Source organism: Procambarus clarkii, chromosome 35, assembly GCF_040958095.1.
Source record: "Procambarus clarkii isolate CNS0578487 chromosome 35, FALCON_Pclarkii_2.0, whole genome shotgun sequence".
Lineage (NCBI taxonomy): Eukaryota > Metazoa > Arthropoda > Malacostraca > Decapoda > Cambaridae > Procambarus > Procambarus clarkii.
Genome location: NC_091184.1, coordinates 15,865,838 through 15,880,224, shown reverse-complemented (window position 1 = coordinate 15,880,224; position 14,387 = coordinate 15,865,838). Strand labels below are relative to the sequence as shown.

The 14,387-nt window shown below is 37.1% G+C and overlaps 1 protein-coding gene across 1 annotated transcript in view; it reads left to right on the top strand.

Annotated features, from left to right (window-relative positions):
• Positions 1-9,781: 9,781 nt before the first annotated feature.
• LOC138371243 (uncharacterized) overlaps positions 9,782-14,387 on the top strand; it is a 6,902-nt gene continuing 2,296 nt past the window's right edge. Inside the window, exons 1-2 of the mRNA XM_069336058.1 lie at positions 9,782-9,876; positions 12,920-13,026. Coding sequence (XP_069192159.1) covers positions 12,982-13,026 — 45 coding nt within the window. The 5' untranslated portion in view covers positions 9,782-9,876; positions 12,920-12,981. The remainder of the gene's footprint in view (positions 9,877-12,919; positions 13,027-14,387) is intronic.

Genomic DNA, 14,387 nt, shown 5'->3' with positions numbered 1-14,387 from the left:
GCGGAACGCCAGGCGAGTTCAACTTAAATGACTACCCAGCAAACACAAATCATCTACACAACGTTCGCCTATCTCTTGCCATAGGTGTGGGAATGATTTGCATTGAGAATGGTGCAGGAGAGCCTTTGAGAAACTTTTACTCAAAAAATCCAAACACAAAGGTTTAATTATAAATTGTTTTTCTACAATTATTTTCTTCCAAATGTAAAACAAATAGTTTTTACATGTTTAAATATAAAATTTATGGTGTTTTTTTGTAAAATTCATTAATAAATTGTGAATGATATATATTGGCTGAGTGAAACCTTTATAATCCATTTAGTTATAATTTGAACAGAAAAAAGTATTTTTCCAAATTTTCTAAAAATTGCTCTTTTTAACACAATTTGACTCCTTATACATTCCACTAAACACTATATCATGTTTAAATATATAATTTATGTATTATTCTCTAAAATAATTTATATAAATTATATAAGTTGCTGGAAAGTGGTGTTAAGGATTTTGAAAACATTTTGTTGTGTTAATATGTTCTTATTAACTATGTCTCAAGTTCACAGTTTATCAAACAAGAATATTAACATTCGTCAACTCTTAAAATCTTATATGTTATCTTGCTGGTGCAAAAAAGGGTGAATCTTTAGGAACAGCTATAGTATCTATATATCACAAATGGTGTTTTCCCTAACTCAAACAATGTAGGGTTTATTATTCTACACATATTTCTAATGACTCTTAGATGTTTACATTCTCTGAAGTATAATTGTGAAGGCTGTGTCCATCACTCTCAACACAGATTCTTAAACTCGTCTCTGCAGGTTCAACTATATAATTAGTTTCCATTTTGAATTTCCATGGACATTTGTATCCAAAATGAAACCAATGTGGTTTCCTTCAGCGCCTTCAGCCAGCACATTTGCTCATTCATTTCCACAGATTCCAACAAGGTAGGGGATTTACAGAAATTTGTATATTCATATTGTTATATATTAAAAATATGAATGCAGTTCAATATGATAAGACAAATACATGAGTTTATGATAAATTCGTTTTCTGTGATATACCATTGATATGCTCTTTTTTTCTTTAAACGGCAGACTAAACTAAAGTGCTCACATCAACAGATTTGATGTATAAATGGTCAACGCTCAACAGAGTTAGTATAAATGTATTAGTATAAATCTTACTTGTCTCATTGTTAATTCACATTCAATGTCAACTTGTGGTTTTGATGTGGCACGTTTGGCCAAGACACCCCACCCCATTATGCACCCCATACCCATCTTGTGGGCGGTTGTGGAAAGGGTTACAGAGGCACATAATGGGCTCAGGGACTGAACCCCACAATTCATTTAGCTAAGCAAGTTACAATCTTGATGAGCTAGTTACAAAATTCAATATAAGTCATCACATCAACAATGGGTTCGAGATCGACCTCAAGTACAGGTTCTAAATTAAGCAACTGACATATGTGGAGAGCTAGTATCAAAATTTATATGTTTGTCCTGCACACCGTCCCCCATCCAGTGGGCAGCGGTGGATAGGTTACAATCACTTAGTTGTTATCTACAGTTAGCAAACTGGGGATATTTGGCTAAAATTTCTGGTAGCAGATCATTTTGAATGAAATATTGACACATCGCTGGAACATTGGTTATAGAATTGTCTCTAAATTCATGTATCTTTTCGCACTCCATCACATAGTGACGGAGGGTGTGCGAATAATTTTGTTGACACAGTTTACATTTGGTCAGGTCTACATCAGCAGATAATGAGAATTCCCAGAGATACTTGTAACCGAGTCTAAGCCGAGCAGTAGTAACATCTAGAAGTCTGCTGATTTTATTGGATGATCCATAGATGTGTGGCTCCTCTTGTATGATAGATGGAATTACTAGTTCCAGTTTCTAGGCAGGCGATGAGTACTCACAATAACCTTAATTAAGCGTCAAAACAAAAATGTGTATACTCTTTTTACTCTCCTGACCTTAGTTCTCGAGCTATGTATTTCATTTTGGTACCAACGTGTTCGCAATAACATTCTCTAGAAGAAAATCAGCAAAAACGGTCACCAAAAGTTATATGAATACCAGCACCCAATAAATACCTACGTAGATGACTCGCCGTGAGTGCCCAAGAGCAACAAAATGTTTTTACTCTTGGGATTGTTATCACTTCCACACTTGTCCTACAGCGTTAATTTTGGTATCAATGTACTCGCAATGAAATTCCCAACACGGTGATATGAATATAAACGTAGAATAATGGTCGCTGCCCACCCGCAAGAGTGTGGGAAGTGGCGGAACTGTTACCCAGTATTGGTGACAAGACGACACATGGGCGATACAGTGCTTTGAAAGTTTATAATTATATCACTGTCCTGACATTATTATTGTATGTACGTCATTCATTTTTGTGCCAATGTTTTCGCAATAGAATGTTCTATGAGCCCGTAGGTAAAAAAGAGCAACAAAGCGTAAGATAGAATAGCACCATATATAAAACAACGCTGGTACATATCAGTGAGCGTCAAACACACACGAAATGTGTGTGTTTGATGGTGGTCAAACGATGTTTGATGTGTTTGATCAGGTGATGTCCTGATCCGCATAATTAAAGTATGAATTATGTTGAGAAAAAATAAGAAAAAAGGGAAAAAACAGGGGTGGGAGAAACATGACAGAAAAAGAGTAAAAATACAATTTGGTCAACAAAACAGCATTGTTTAAAATAAAAGATATGGATTGACATTTTGGGGGTTAGGTTGGTAGGTTACATTGAGTTAATTAGGTAGTACTTAGTGTTTATCTGTTATAGATAGGAGCTGCCTGGTATGGGCCAATAGGCCTTCTGCAGTTACCTTTGTTTTTATGTTTTTGCCCTGTAACCTAAATGGTTAGAGAGGCACATATATGGGCTTAGGGACTGAACCCCACACTACATTTAGCTAAGCTGGTTACAATCTTGATGATATAGTTACAAAATTCAATATAAGTCATCACATCAACAATGGGTTCGAGATCGACCTCAAGTACAGGTTCTAAATTAAGCAACTGACATATGTGGAGAGCTAGTATCAAAATTTATATGTTTGTCCTGCACACCGTCCCCCATCCAGTGGGCAGCGGTGGATAGGTTACAATCACTTAGTTGTTATCTACAGTTAGCAAACTGGGGATATTTGGCTAAAATTTCTGGTAGCAGATCATTTTGAATGAAATATTGACACATCGCTGGAACATTGGTTATAGAATTGTCTCTAAATTCATGTATCTTTTCGCACTCCATCACATAGTGACGGAGGGTGTGCGAATAATTTTGTTGACACAGTTTACATTTGGTCAGGTCTACATCAGCAGATAATGAGAATTCCCAGAGATACTTGTAACCGAGTCTAAGCCGAGCAGTAGTAACATCTAGAAGTCTGCTGATTTTATTGGATGATCCATAGATGTGTGGCTCCTCTTGTATGATAGATGGAATTACTAGTTCCAGTTTCTAGGCAGGCGATGAGTACTCACAATAACCTTAATTAAGCGTCAAAACAAAAATGTGTATACTCTTTTTACTCTCCTGACCTTAGTTCTCGAGCTATGTATTTCATTTTGGTACCAACGTGTTCGCAATAACATTCTCTAGAAGAAAATCAGCAAAAACGGTCACCAAAAGTTATATGAATACCAGCACCCAATAAATACCTACGTAGATGACTCGCCGTGAGTGCCCAAGAGCAACAAAATGTTTTTACTCTTGGGATTGTTATCACTTCCACACTTGTCCTACAGCGTTAATTTTGGTATCAATGTACTCGCAATGAAATTCCCAACACGGTGATATGAATATAAACGTAGAATAATGGTCGCTGCCCACCCGCAAGAGTGTGGGAAGTGGCGGAACTGTTACCCAGTATTGGTGACAAGACGACACATGGGCGATACAGTGCTTTGAAAGTTTATAATTATATCACTGTCCTGACATTATTATTGTATGTACGTCATTCATTTTTGTGCCAATGTTTTCGCAATAGAATGTTCTATGAGCCCGTAGGTAAAAAAGAGCAACAAAGCGTAAGATAGAATAGCACCATATATAAAACAACGCTGGTACATATCAGTGAGCGTCAAACACACACGAAATGTGTGTGTTTGATGGTGGTCAAACGATGTTTGATGTGTTTGATCAGGTGATGTCCTGATCCGCATAATTAAAGTATGAATTATGTTGAGAAAAAATAAGAAAAAAGGGAAAAAACAGGGGTGGGAGAAACATGACAGAAAAAGAGTAAAAATACAATTTGGTCAACAAAACAGCATTGTTTAAAATAAAAGATATGGATTGACATTTTGGGGGTTAGGTTGGTAGGTTACATTGAGTTAATTAGGTAGTACTTAGTGTTTATCTGTTATAGATAGGAGCTGCCTGGTATGGGCCAATAGGCCTTCTGCAGTTACCTTTGTTTTTATGTTTTTGCCCTGTAACCTAAATGGTTAGAGAGGCACATATATGGGCTTAGGGACTGAACCCCACACTACATTTAGCTAAGCTGGTTACAATCTTGATGATATAGTTACAAAATTCAATATAAGTCATCACATCAACAATGGGTTCGAGATCGACCTCAAGTACAGGTTCTAAATTAAGCAACTGACATATGTGGAGAGCTAGTATCAAAATTTATATGTTTGTCCTGCACACCGTCCCCCATCCAGTGGGCAGCGGTGGATAGGTTACAATCACTTAGTTGTTATCTACAGTTAGCAAACTGGGGATATTTGGCTAAAATTTCTGGTAGCAGATCATTTTGAATGAAATATTGACACATCGCTGGAACATTGGTTATAGAATTGTCTCTAAATTCATGTATCTTTTCGCACTCCATCACATAGTGACGGAGGGTGTGCGAATAATTTTGTTGACACAGTTTACATTTGGTCAGGTCTACATCAGCAGATAATGAGAATTCCCAGAGATACTTGTAACCGAGTCTAAGCCGAGCAGTAGTAACATCTAGAAGTCTGCTGATTTTATTGGATGATCCATAGATGTGTGGCTCCTCTTGTATGATAGATGGAATTACTAGTTCCAGTTTCTAGGCAGGCGATGAGTACTCACAATAACCTTAATTAAGCGTCAAAACAAAAATGTGTATACTCTTTTTACTCTCCTGACCTTAGTTCTCGAGCTATGTATTTCATTTTGGTACCAACGTGTTCGCAATAACATTCTCTAGAAGAAAATCAGCAAAAACGGTCACCAAAAGTTATATGAATACCAGCACCCAATAAATACCTACGTAGATGACTCGCCGTGAGTGCCCAAGAGCAACAAAATGTTTTTACTCTTGGGATTGTTATCACTTCCACACTTGTCCTACAGCGTTAATTTTGGTATCAATGTACTCGCAATGAAATTCCCAACACGGTGATATGAATATAAACGTAGAATAATGGTCGCTGCCCACCCGCAAGAGTGTGGGAAGTGGCGGAACTGTTACCCAGTATTGGTGACAAGACGACACATGGGCGATACAGTGCTTTGAAAGTTTATAATTATATCACTGTCCTGACATTATTATTGTATGTACGTCATTCATTTTTGTGCCAATGTTTTCGCAATAGAATGTTCTATGAGCCCGTAGGTAAAAAAGAGCAACAAAGCGTAAGATAGAATAGCACCATATATAAAACAACGCTGGTACATATCAGTGAGCGTCAAACACACACGAAATGTGTGTGTTTGATGGTGGTCAAACGATGTTTGATGTGTTTGATCAGGTGATGTCCTGATCCGCATAATTAAAGTATGAATTATGTTGAGAAAAAATAAGAAAAAAGGGAAAAAACAGGGGTGGGAGAAACATGACAGAAAAAGAGTAAAAATACAATTTGGTCAACAAAACAGCATTGTTTAAAATAAAAGATATGGATTGACATTTTGGGGGTTAGGTTGGTAGGTTACATTGAGTTAATTAGGTAGTACTTAGTGTTTATCTGTTATAGATAGGAGCTGCCTGGTATGGGCCAATAGGCCTTCTGCAGTTACCTTTGTTTTTATGTTTTTGCCCTGTAACCTAAATGGTTAGAGAGGCACATATATGGGCTTAGGGACTGAACCCCACACTACATTTAGCTAAGCTGGTTACAATCTTGATGATATAGTTACAAAATTCAATATAAGTCATCACATCAACAATGGGTTCGAGATCGACCTCAAGTACAGGTTCTAAATTAAGCAACTGACATATGTGGAGAGCTAGTATCAAAATTTATATGTTTGTCCTGCACACCGTCCCCCATCCAGTGGGCAGCGGTGGATAGGTTACAATCACTTAGTTGTTATCTACAGTTAGCAAACTGGGGATATTTGGCTAAAATTTCTGGTAGCAGATCATTTTGAATGAAATATTGACACATCGCTGGAACATTGGTTATAGAATTGTCTCTAAATTCATGTATCTTTTCGCACTCCATCACATAGTGACGGAGGGTGTGCGAATAATTTTGTTGACACAGTTTACATTTGGTCAGGTCTACATCAGCAGATAATGAGAATTCCCAGAGATACTTGTAACCGAGTCTAAGCCGAGCAGTAGTAACATCTAGAAGTCTGCTGATTTTATTGGATGATCCATAGATGTGTGGCTCCTCTTGTATGATAGATGGAATTACTAGTTCCAGTTTCTAGGCAGGCGATGAGTACTCACAATAACCTTAATTAAGCGTCAAAACAAAAATGTGTATACTCTTTTTACTCTCCTGACCTTAGTTCTCGAGCTATGTATTTCATTTTGGTACCAACGTGTTCGCAATAACATTCTCTAGAAGAAAATCAGCAAAAACGGTCACCAAAAGTTATATGAATACCAGCACCCAATAAATACCTACGTAGATGACTCGCCGTGAGTGCCCAAGAGCAACAAAATGTTTTTACTCTTGGGATTGTTATCACTTCCACACTTGTCCTACAGCGTTAATTTTGGTATCAATGTACTCGCAATGAAATTCCCAACACGGTGATATGAATATAAACGTAGAATAATGGTCGCTGCCCACCCGCAAGAGTGTGGGAAGTGGCGGAACTGTTACCCAGTATTGGTGACAAGACGACACATGGGCGATACAGTGCTTTGAAAGTTTATAATTATATCACTGTCCTGACATTATTATTGTATGTACGTCATTCATTTTTGTGCCAATGTTTTCGCAATAGAATGTTCTATGAGCCCGTAGGTAAAAAAGAGCAACAAAGCGTAAGATAGAATAGCACCATATATAAAACAACGCTGGTACATATCAGTGAGCGTCAAACACACACGAAATGTGTGTGTTTGATGGTGGTCAAACGATGTTTGATGTGTTTGATCAGGTGATGTCCTGATCCGCATAATTAAAGTATGAATTATGTTGAGAAAAAATAAGAAAAAAGGGAAAAAACAGGGGTGGGAGAAACATGACAGAAAAAGAGTAAAAATACAATTTGGTCAACAAAACAGCATTGTTTAAAATAAAAGATATGGATTGACATTTTGGGGGTTAGGTTGGTAGGTTACATTGAGTTAATTAGGTAGTACTTAGTGTTTATCTGTTATAGATAGGAGCTGCCTGGTATGGGCCAATAGGCCTTCTGCAGTTACCTTTGTTTTTATGTTTTTGCCCTGTAACCTAAATGGTTAGAGAGGCACATATATGGGCTTAGGGACTGAACCCCACACTACATTTAGCTAAGCTGGTTACAATCTTGATGATATAGTTACAAAATTCAATATAAGTCATCACATCAACAATGGGTTCGAGATCGACCTCAAGTACAGGTTCTAAATTAAGCAACTGACATATGTGGAGAGCTAGTATCAAAATTTATATGTTTGTCCTGCACACCGTCCCCCATCCAGTGGGCAGCGGTGGATAGGTTACAATCACTTAGTTGTTATCTACAGTTAGCAAACTGGGGATATTTGGCTAAAATTTCTGGTAGCAGATCATTTTGAATGAAATATTGACACATCGCTGGAACATTGGTTATAGAATTGTCTCTAAATTCATGTATCTTTTCGCACTCCATCACATAGTGACGGAGGGTGTGCGAATAATTTTGTTGACACAGTTTACATTTGGTCAGGTCTACATCAGCAGATAATGAGAATTCCCAGAGATACTTGTAACCGAGTCTAAGCCGAGCAGTAGTAACATCTAGAAGTCTGCTGATTTTATTGGATGATCCATAGATGTGTGGCTCCTCTTGTATGATAGATGGAATTACTAGTTCCAGTTTCTAGGCAGGCGATGAGTACTCACAATAACCTTAATTAAGCGTCAAAACAAAAATGTGTATACTCTTTTTACTCTCCTGACCTTAGTTCTCGAGCTATGTATTTTATTTTGGTACCAACGTGTTCGCAATAACATTCTCTAGAAGAAAATCAGCAAAAACGGTCACCAAAAGTTATATGAATACCAGCACCCAATAAATACCTACGTAGATGACTCGCCGTGAGTGCCCAAGAGCAACAAAATGTTTTTACTCTTGGGATTGTTATCACTTCCACACTTGTCCTACAGCGTTAATTTTGGTATCAATGTACTCGCAATGAAATTCCCAACACGGTGATATGAATATAAACGTAGAATAATGGTCGCTGCCCACCCGCAAGAGTGTGGGAAGTGGCGGAACTGTTACCCAGTATTGGTGACAAGACGACACATGGGCGATACAGTGCTTTGAAAGTTTATAATTATATCACTGTCCTGACATTATTATTGTATGTACGTCATTCATTATGTTTGTAAATCAACTATGTATGTATGAAACATTATGTACGTCAACATTATGTTTGTAAATCAACTATGTATGTATGAAAAAAAATGACTAATACGTTCGGCGAATGACTTTGACTTCAACTTCACTTTGACTTCGTTCATGTCATCGTATTTTCCGTAATATATAAAGGTTATGACAATGCAATTATATTATTGTGTGCAAATAAGTTTGAAATTTCATGTACCCTAAAAATATTAAAATAAAGAATAAGAATAATTAAATAATTGTTGTAGTAAATTGTCACACGTTCATCATACGCAAACGAACACACAGTTTGGAGCGTCAGTACAAGACCGCCGCCATTTTAAAACACGGCTTCGAATGTAAGTAATGTTTTTCTCGTACTAACACTGTGTTATACAATAGATTTGGTCTTGAATTCACAAATTTAGTTGTTACATCTGACAGAGTATGTTAGACGGTGTAATGCTGGTCCATGTTAACGTATTTGTGGGCTTGGTTGGTTTAAATGTGGAGGCGAGGCCTGGCTGTGCTAGTGTGTATGTGGAGGCGAGGCATGTACAACACTCCCCAATAGGAAGAGAACCCACTGGGTTCTAGGCTAGGTTAGGCTTATCTGTAATAATTGAATTAAGCCTAGCAAAGCCTAGAACCTAGTTCAGTAATTTAAAAAATGTTGTAACTTGAAAAATGCCATTCAATACATTACACAATTTAAATATTTTCAGGCAATCAACACAACCCTCATGTTGGCTAACCCTCTCTCATGTTGGTCAATAATTTAATTATTTTTTTATGGAGTAATCTTTGCTGTTGAAATGTAGTCTTTTTGAGACTACATTTCAAATGTAGTGTGTGTGGAGGCGTGTATGTTAGGTATTACCTAATATACACGGTGTAATATATCTATCTGTGTGAAATAGATTAAATCCATTTATTTGATATTCAGCTAATAGTTCTGTATTTTCTACATTCATCCATGTTTTGGTAAGTGCAATAATATGTATTGTTTCATTGCAGATTAGAGATTCAAGATAGTTCTAGATTTCCGAAGTACTGAAACGCGCGCCATACAGGCTTGGTGGATCTAGGTGCAAGGTAAAATTATTTACATTTACTTTTGTATTTATGTTTTGTATTTATATGCATATATGCATTTATATGCATTATTCTATAGAATAATAGATCTCGTAATAATTTTGCAAAAATAGTGGCATTTACTATTTTTAAAAGATTATTAAAAAATTTACTGATATGGTGCATTCGGAAGGGCGAAGAGGGAGAACGGCCTGTTGACATAGCTCGGGTGCAGGGGGGGGGGGGTTGTGTAAAAGCCTGGTTTGTGCCTCGGAGAGGCTATGGGATCCAGTAAGTTCAGTAGAACTTCGGTTTCAACCCTTTTACCCTGTTGTAGCTCAGTCGATTAAGGCAGTGTCTGGGATGCTCCCGGACGCAGGTTCGAATCCTCGTCACGGCCCTTGTGGATTTGTTCATTTGATGCATCACGTTATTGTGATCTGTGTGTGTAATTCTTCACTTGCTACAGCAACAGGAATGTGTGTGTATGTATTTGTGTTGTTGAATATGACCGAAAGTGTAAGATTAATGATTCTAACACAAATCGTCTGAATATTTGTTTTTCTTCACTGTCGAGAGTAGTTAAAAAAATTTACTCGAGTTTATTTTCACACTTTATTTATGGTCCTTAAGTCCCTCTCCTTAATGCTGCTGCTGTTTCTCGCATCTTTGCATCGCTTGTATGTTTGGGGGTTTGGCCTCTTGCTATATATTGATTCCATTTGTGTGTGTTTGGGTCTCAGGCCCTCTCGCAATTTCTGTTGAACAAACCCCTTTTCCTAGTTCTGCATCTCTCCTTTGGTACAAATTTTGTTGTGCTTTTATCATATATTTCACAAAACTTGACATACATTTCATTTACTTCATGTCCTATCAGCAAGTGTTTGTCAAATTCTTTAAGGAAAGTTTATCATCCTGATTGCAGATCTCTAGCGATATTATGTCAACTTCTTGTGGATTCGCAATCATTATTTAATTTACCTTTAGGTGTTCTTTCACCAGCACAGCAACACTGTACCTCTCCCAACCAGTTTAAGATAAAAACTAAGTACTAACTAATTAACTCAATGTAACCTACCTTACCCCCAAAATGACAACCCATGTCTTCTATTTTAAACAATGCTGTTTTGTTGACCAAATTGTATTTTTGTTTTTTTCTGCAATGTTTCCCCCCCCCCACCACTCTACCACCACATTGAGTTTAGTAGCTCTGTGCACGTCAGGTGCTGTTTAATATACAGACCTACTCCTCCATTTGACCTAGTTTCTCTATCACATCTATATCACTTTGTGCTTTAGCCCTGGTGGAGCTTGGTCCACCAGGCTGTTGTTTGGAGTGGCCCGCAGATCCACATACAGTCTGCATATGATATACAGTCTGTTGATCAATTAAACTACAGTAGTTAGTTTTTATCATCCGAATGCACCAATATGTGTTCATTCTTCCCAGATGAAGGAACTAGGTAATATTCATCATCTGAATGCACCATCTGATGCTTTAACACACTCATGATACACGAGAGGTTTAAAAAACTTTTAAAACTTTTAAAACTTTTTGACCTATGTATTTAAAAGCAATTCTAAAGTTAAAAAGTGTAGCATAGGCCCCTCGCAGAATGTTCTTAATATGATCCTTAGGTTATAGTTTTCTATCTAAAACCACCCCTAGATCTCTTTCTTGATCAGAATTCTTTATAGATCTCAGTGGCTCGATCATAGAAACTGCTCTAAATCCTTGTTGGCCTGGATTGTGGAGGTCATTGGTCTCTATAAAACTAGTAATCTGACTCCTGATCACTCTCAAATAATTTTATTATGTGGGATGTTAGTGCAACTGGTCTATAATTCTTTGCCAATGCTTGTGTTGTGTTGTGTTGTTTTGGTAGTGATGTGCAATGTGTTGTTTTGGTAGTGATTCGTCCAGTTCTGGTAGTAGTGCGGTTGTTGTGTAGTGTAGTACTTGTGTGCTTGTTAATGACTTGTATTCCAGTCTTGTGGGTATCTCCTTTCCCCTACGGGCCAACTGCTTTGTTCTTACCTAGCATTTTGCTTTGTTTGGGTATGAATGTTTGTGTGCCGTATATTTTGCAAAATTTGCCATATATCTCATTATTTACTCCTCTGCCTAGCAACAAGTCTGTCTAATTATACTCATTAACTGTTTTTCAAAGTTCCCCATAGTGTCCTTTATTGAAATCGAGTTCATGAACCGTTTCAATGTTCTTATTTTCTTCTAGATTATATCTTAAAGTATATTTAAATGTTATTGTTATTATTGTTATTAAATGTTATTGTGACATTGCATTGCAATTGAGCTATGTTGTTTACCATACCGTTCATTTCGTGAGTATAAGTATAGATGCCACACTTGTGACAGGTAAAACCATGCCTTTTTTGAAAAACAGCACCGTCTGTTGCACGTAAGAGCAACCCACACTATATTATGTTGCGATATTATTTCAATATTTCCGATTGTATTGATAATTTGAATTTTCATAGATTTCAATTTATTTTCATTTCGATTTAATAATTTTGTGTGACATTGCATTGAAATTGAGCTGTGTTGTTTACCATACTGTTCATTTCATGAGTATAGTTTATTTTTTTATTTTTTCATTTCATTTTTTTAGCTGTTCTTATTTTTCAGTGATGGGAATATCAGATCATTTGATGTTCCCAATTTTCTGATGGAAGCATCAGACCATTATAGAATGCATCGGATGAGGTAGTTTGGAATGGTGGGGAGGACGAGAGGGGGGTATGGTGGGGAAGACGAGGGGACAGAGGAGAGGGTAATGGTGGGGAGGACGAGGGGACTGGGGAGTTGGGGATGGTGGGGACAGGGGAATGCTGGGGAGGACAAAGGGACAGGTGAATGGGAGATGGTGGGGGAGGAAGAAGGACAGGGGAGGGGAAAATGGTAAGGAGGACGATGGGACAGGGAAGTGGGAATAGTGGGGATGATGTGGGGACAGGGAAGTGGGAAGGACGAGAGGACTGTGGAATGGGGAATAGCAAAGTGAATTATAATTATATATATTAATTAATTCTTATAAATTTCCAGAAGCCTGTATCAACACCCACACTAATGCAACTGAAAGAGATGTTGAGACAAGTATTGCTGATATGTTGAAGAACGCCCCAAACAAACTCGGTGGAAACAGATACAAGGTAAAGTTTGCCAATTTGCTGTAGTCTAATTCAATTTCTTTTTAGTAATCTTCGAGAACATTTATGCTATGAATAAGATAAAATAATGTAACTGATTTTGATTTATTTACTATTTATTATTTATTTACCGTTATTAGTATAATAGATCTCGTAATAATTTTGCAAAAATAATGGCATTTACTATTTTAAAAAGCTCGGGTGCAGGGGGGGGGGTTATGTAAAAGCCTGGTTTGTGCCTCGGAGAGGCTATGGGATCCAGTAAGATCGTCCTTCCTTTCCTCCCTAGAATCTGGATGTAGCAGGTGCTCAATTGTCAAAAGTGAAAAATTGGTTTTGTCTTCCGAATGCACCATTTCTGTAAATTTGCTAATAATCTTTTAAAAATAGTAAATGCCATTATTTTTGCAAAATTATTACGAGATCTATTATACTAATAACGGTTTGATAAAATACAGTAGACTGCCTACTGGATAATAGTTCCAGTCCACCTGTAGACAGGGATCTCACATCAGCTTGTATATTATACAAGGATAAGATTTGATTTACTTTTGTATTTATATGCATATATGCATTTATATGCATTATTCTCTAGAATAATAGATCTCGTAATAATTTTGCAAAAATAGTGGCATTTACTATTTTAAAAAGCTCGGGTGCAGGGGGGGGGGGGTTTGTGTAAAAGCCTGGTTTGTGCCTCGGAGAGGCTATGGGATCCAGTAAGATCGTCCTTCCTTTCCTCCCTAGAATCTGGATGTAGCAGGTGCTCAATTGTCAAAAGTGAAAAATTGGTTTTGTCTTCCGAATGCACCATTTCTGTAAATTTGCTAATAATCTTTTAAAAATAGTAAATGCCATTATTTTTGCAAAATTATTACGAGATCTATTATACTAATAACGGTTTGATAAAATACAGTAGACTGCCTACTGGATAATAGTTCCAGTCCACCTGTAGACAGGGATCTCACATCAGCTTGTATATTATACAAGGATAAGATTTGATTTACTTTTGTATTTATATGCATATATGCATTTATATGCATTATTCTCTAGAATAATAGATCTCGTAATAATTTTGCAAAAATAGTGGCATTTACTATTTTAAAAAGCTCGGGTGCAGGGGGGGGGGGGTTTGTGTAAAAGCCTGGTTTGTGCCTCGGAGAGGCTATGGGATCCAGTAAGATCGTCCTTCCTTTCCTCCCTAGAATCTGGATGTAGCAGGTGCTCAATTGTCAAAAGTGAAAAATTGGTTTTGTCTTCCGAATGCACCATTTCTGTAAATTTGCTAATAATCTTTTAAAAATAGTAAATGCCATTATTTTTGCAAAATTATTACGAGATCTATTATACTAATAACGGTTTGA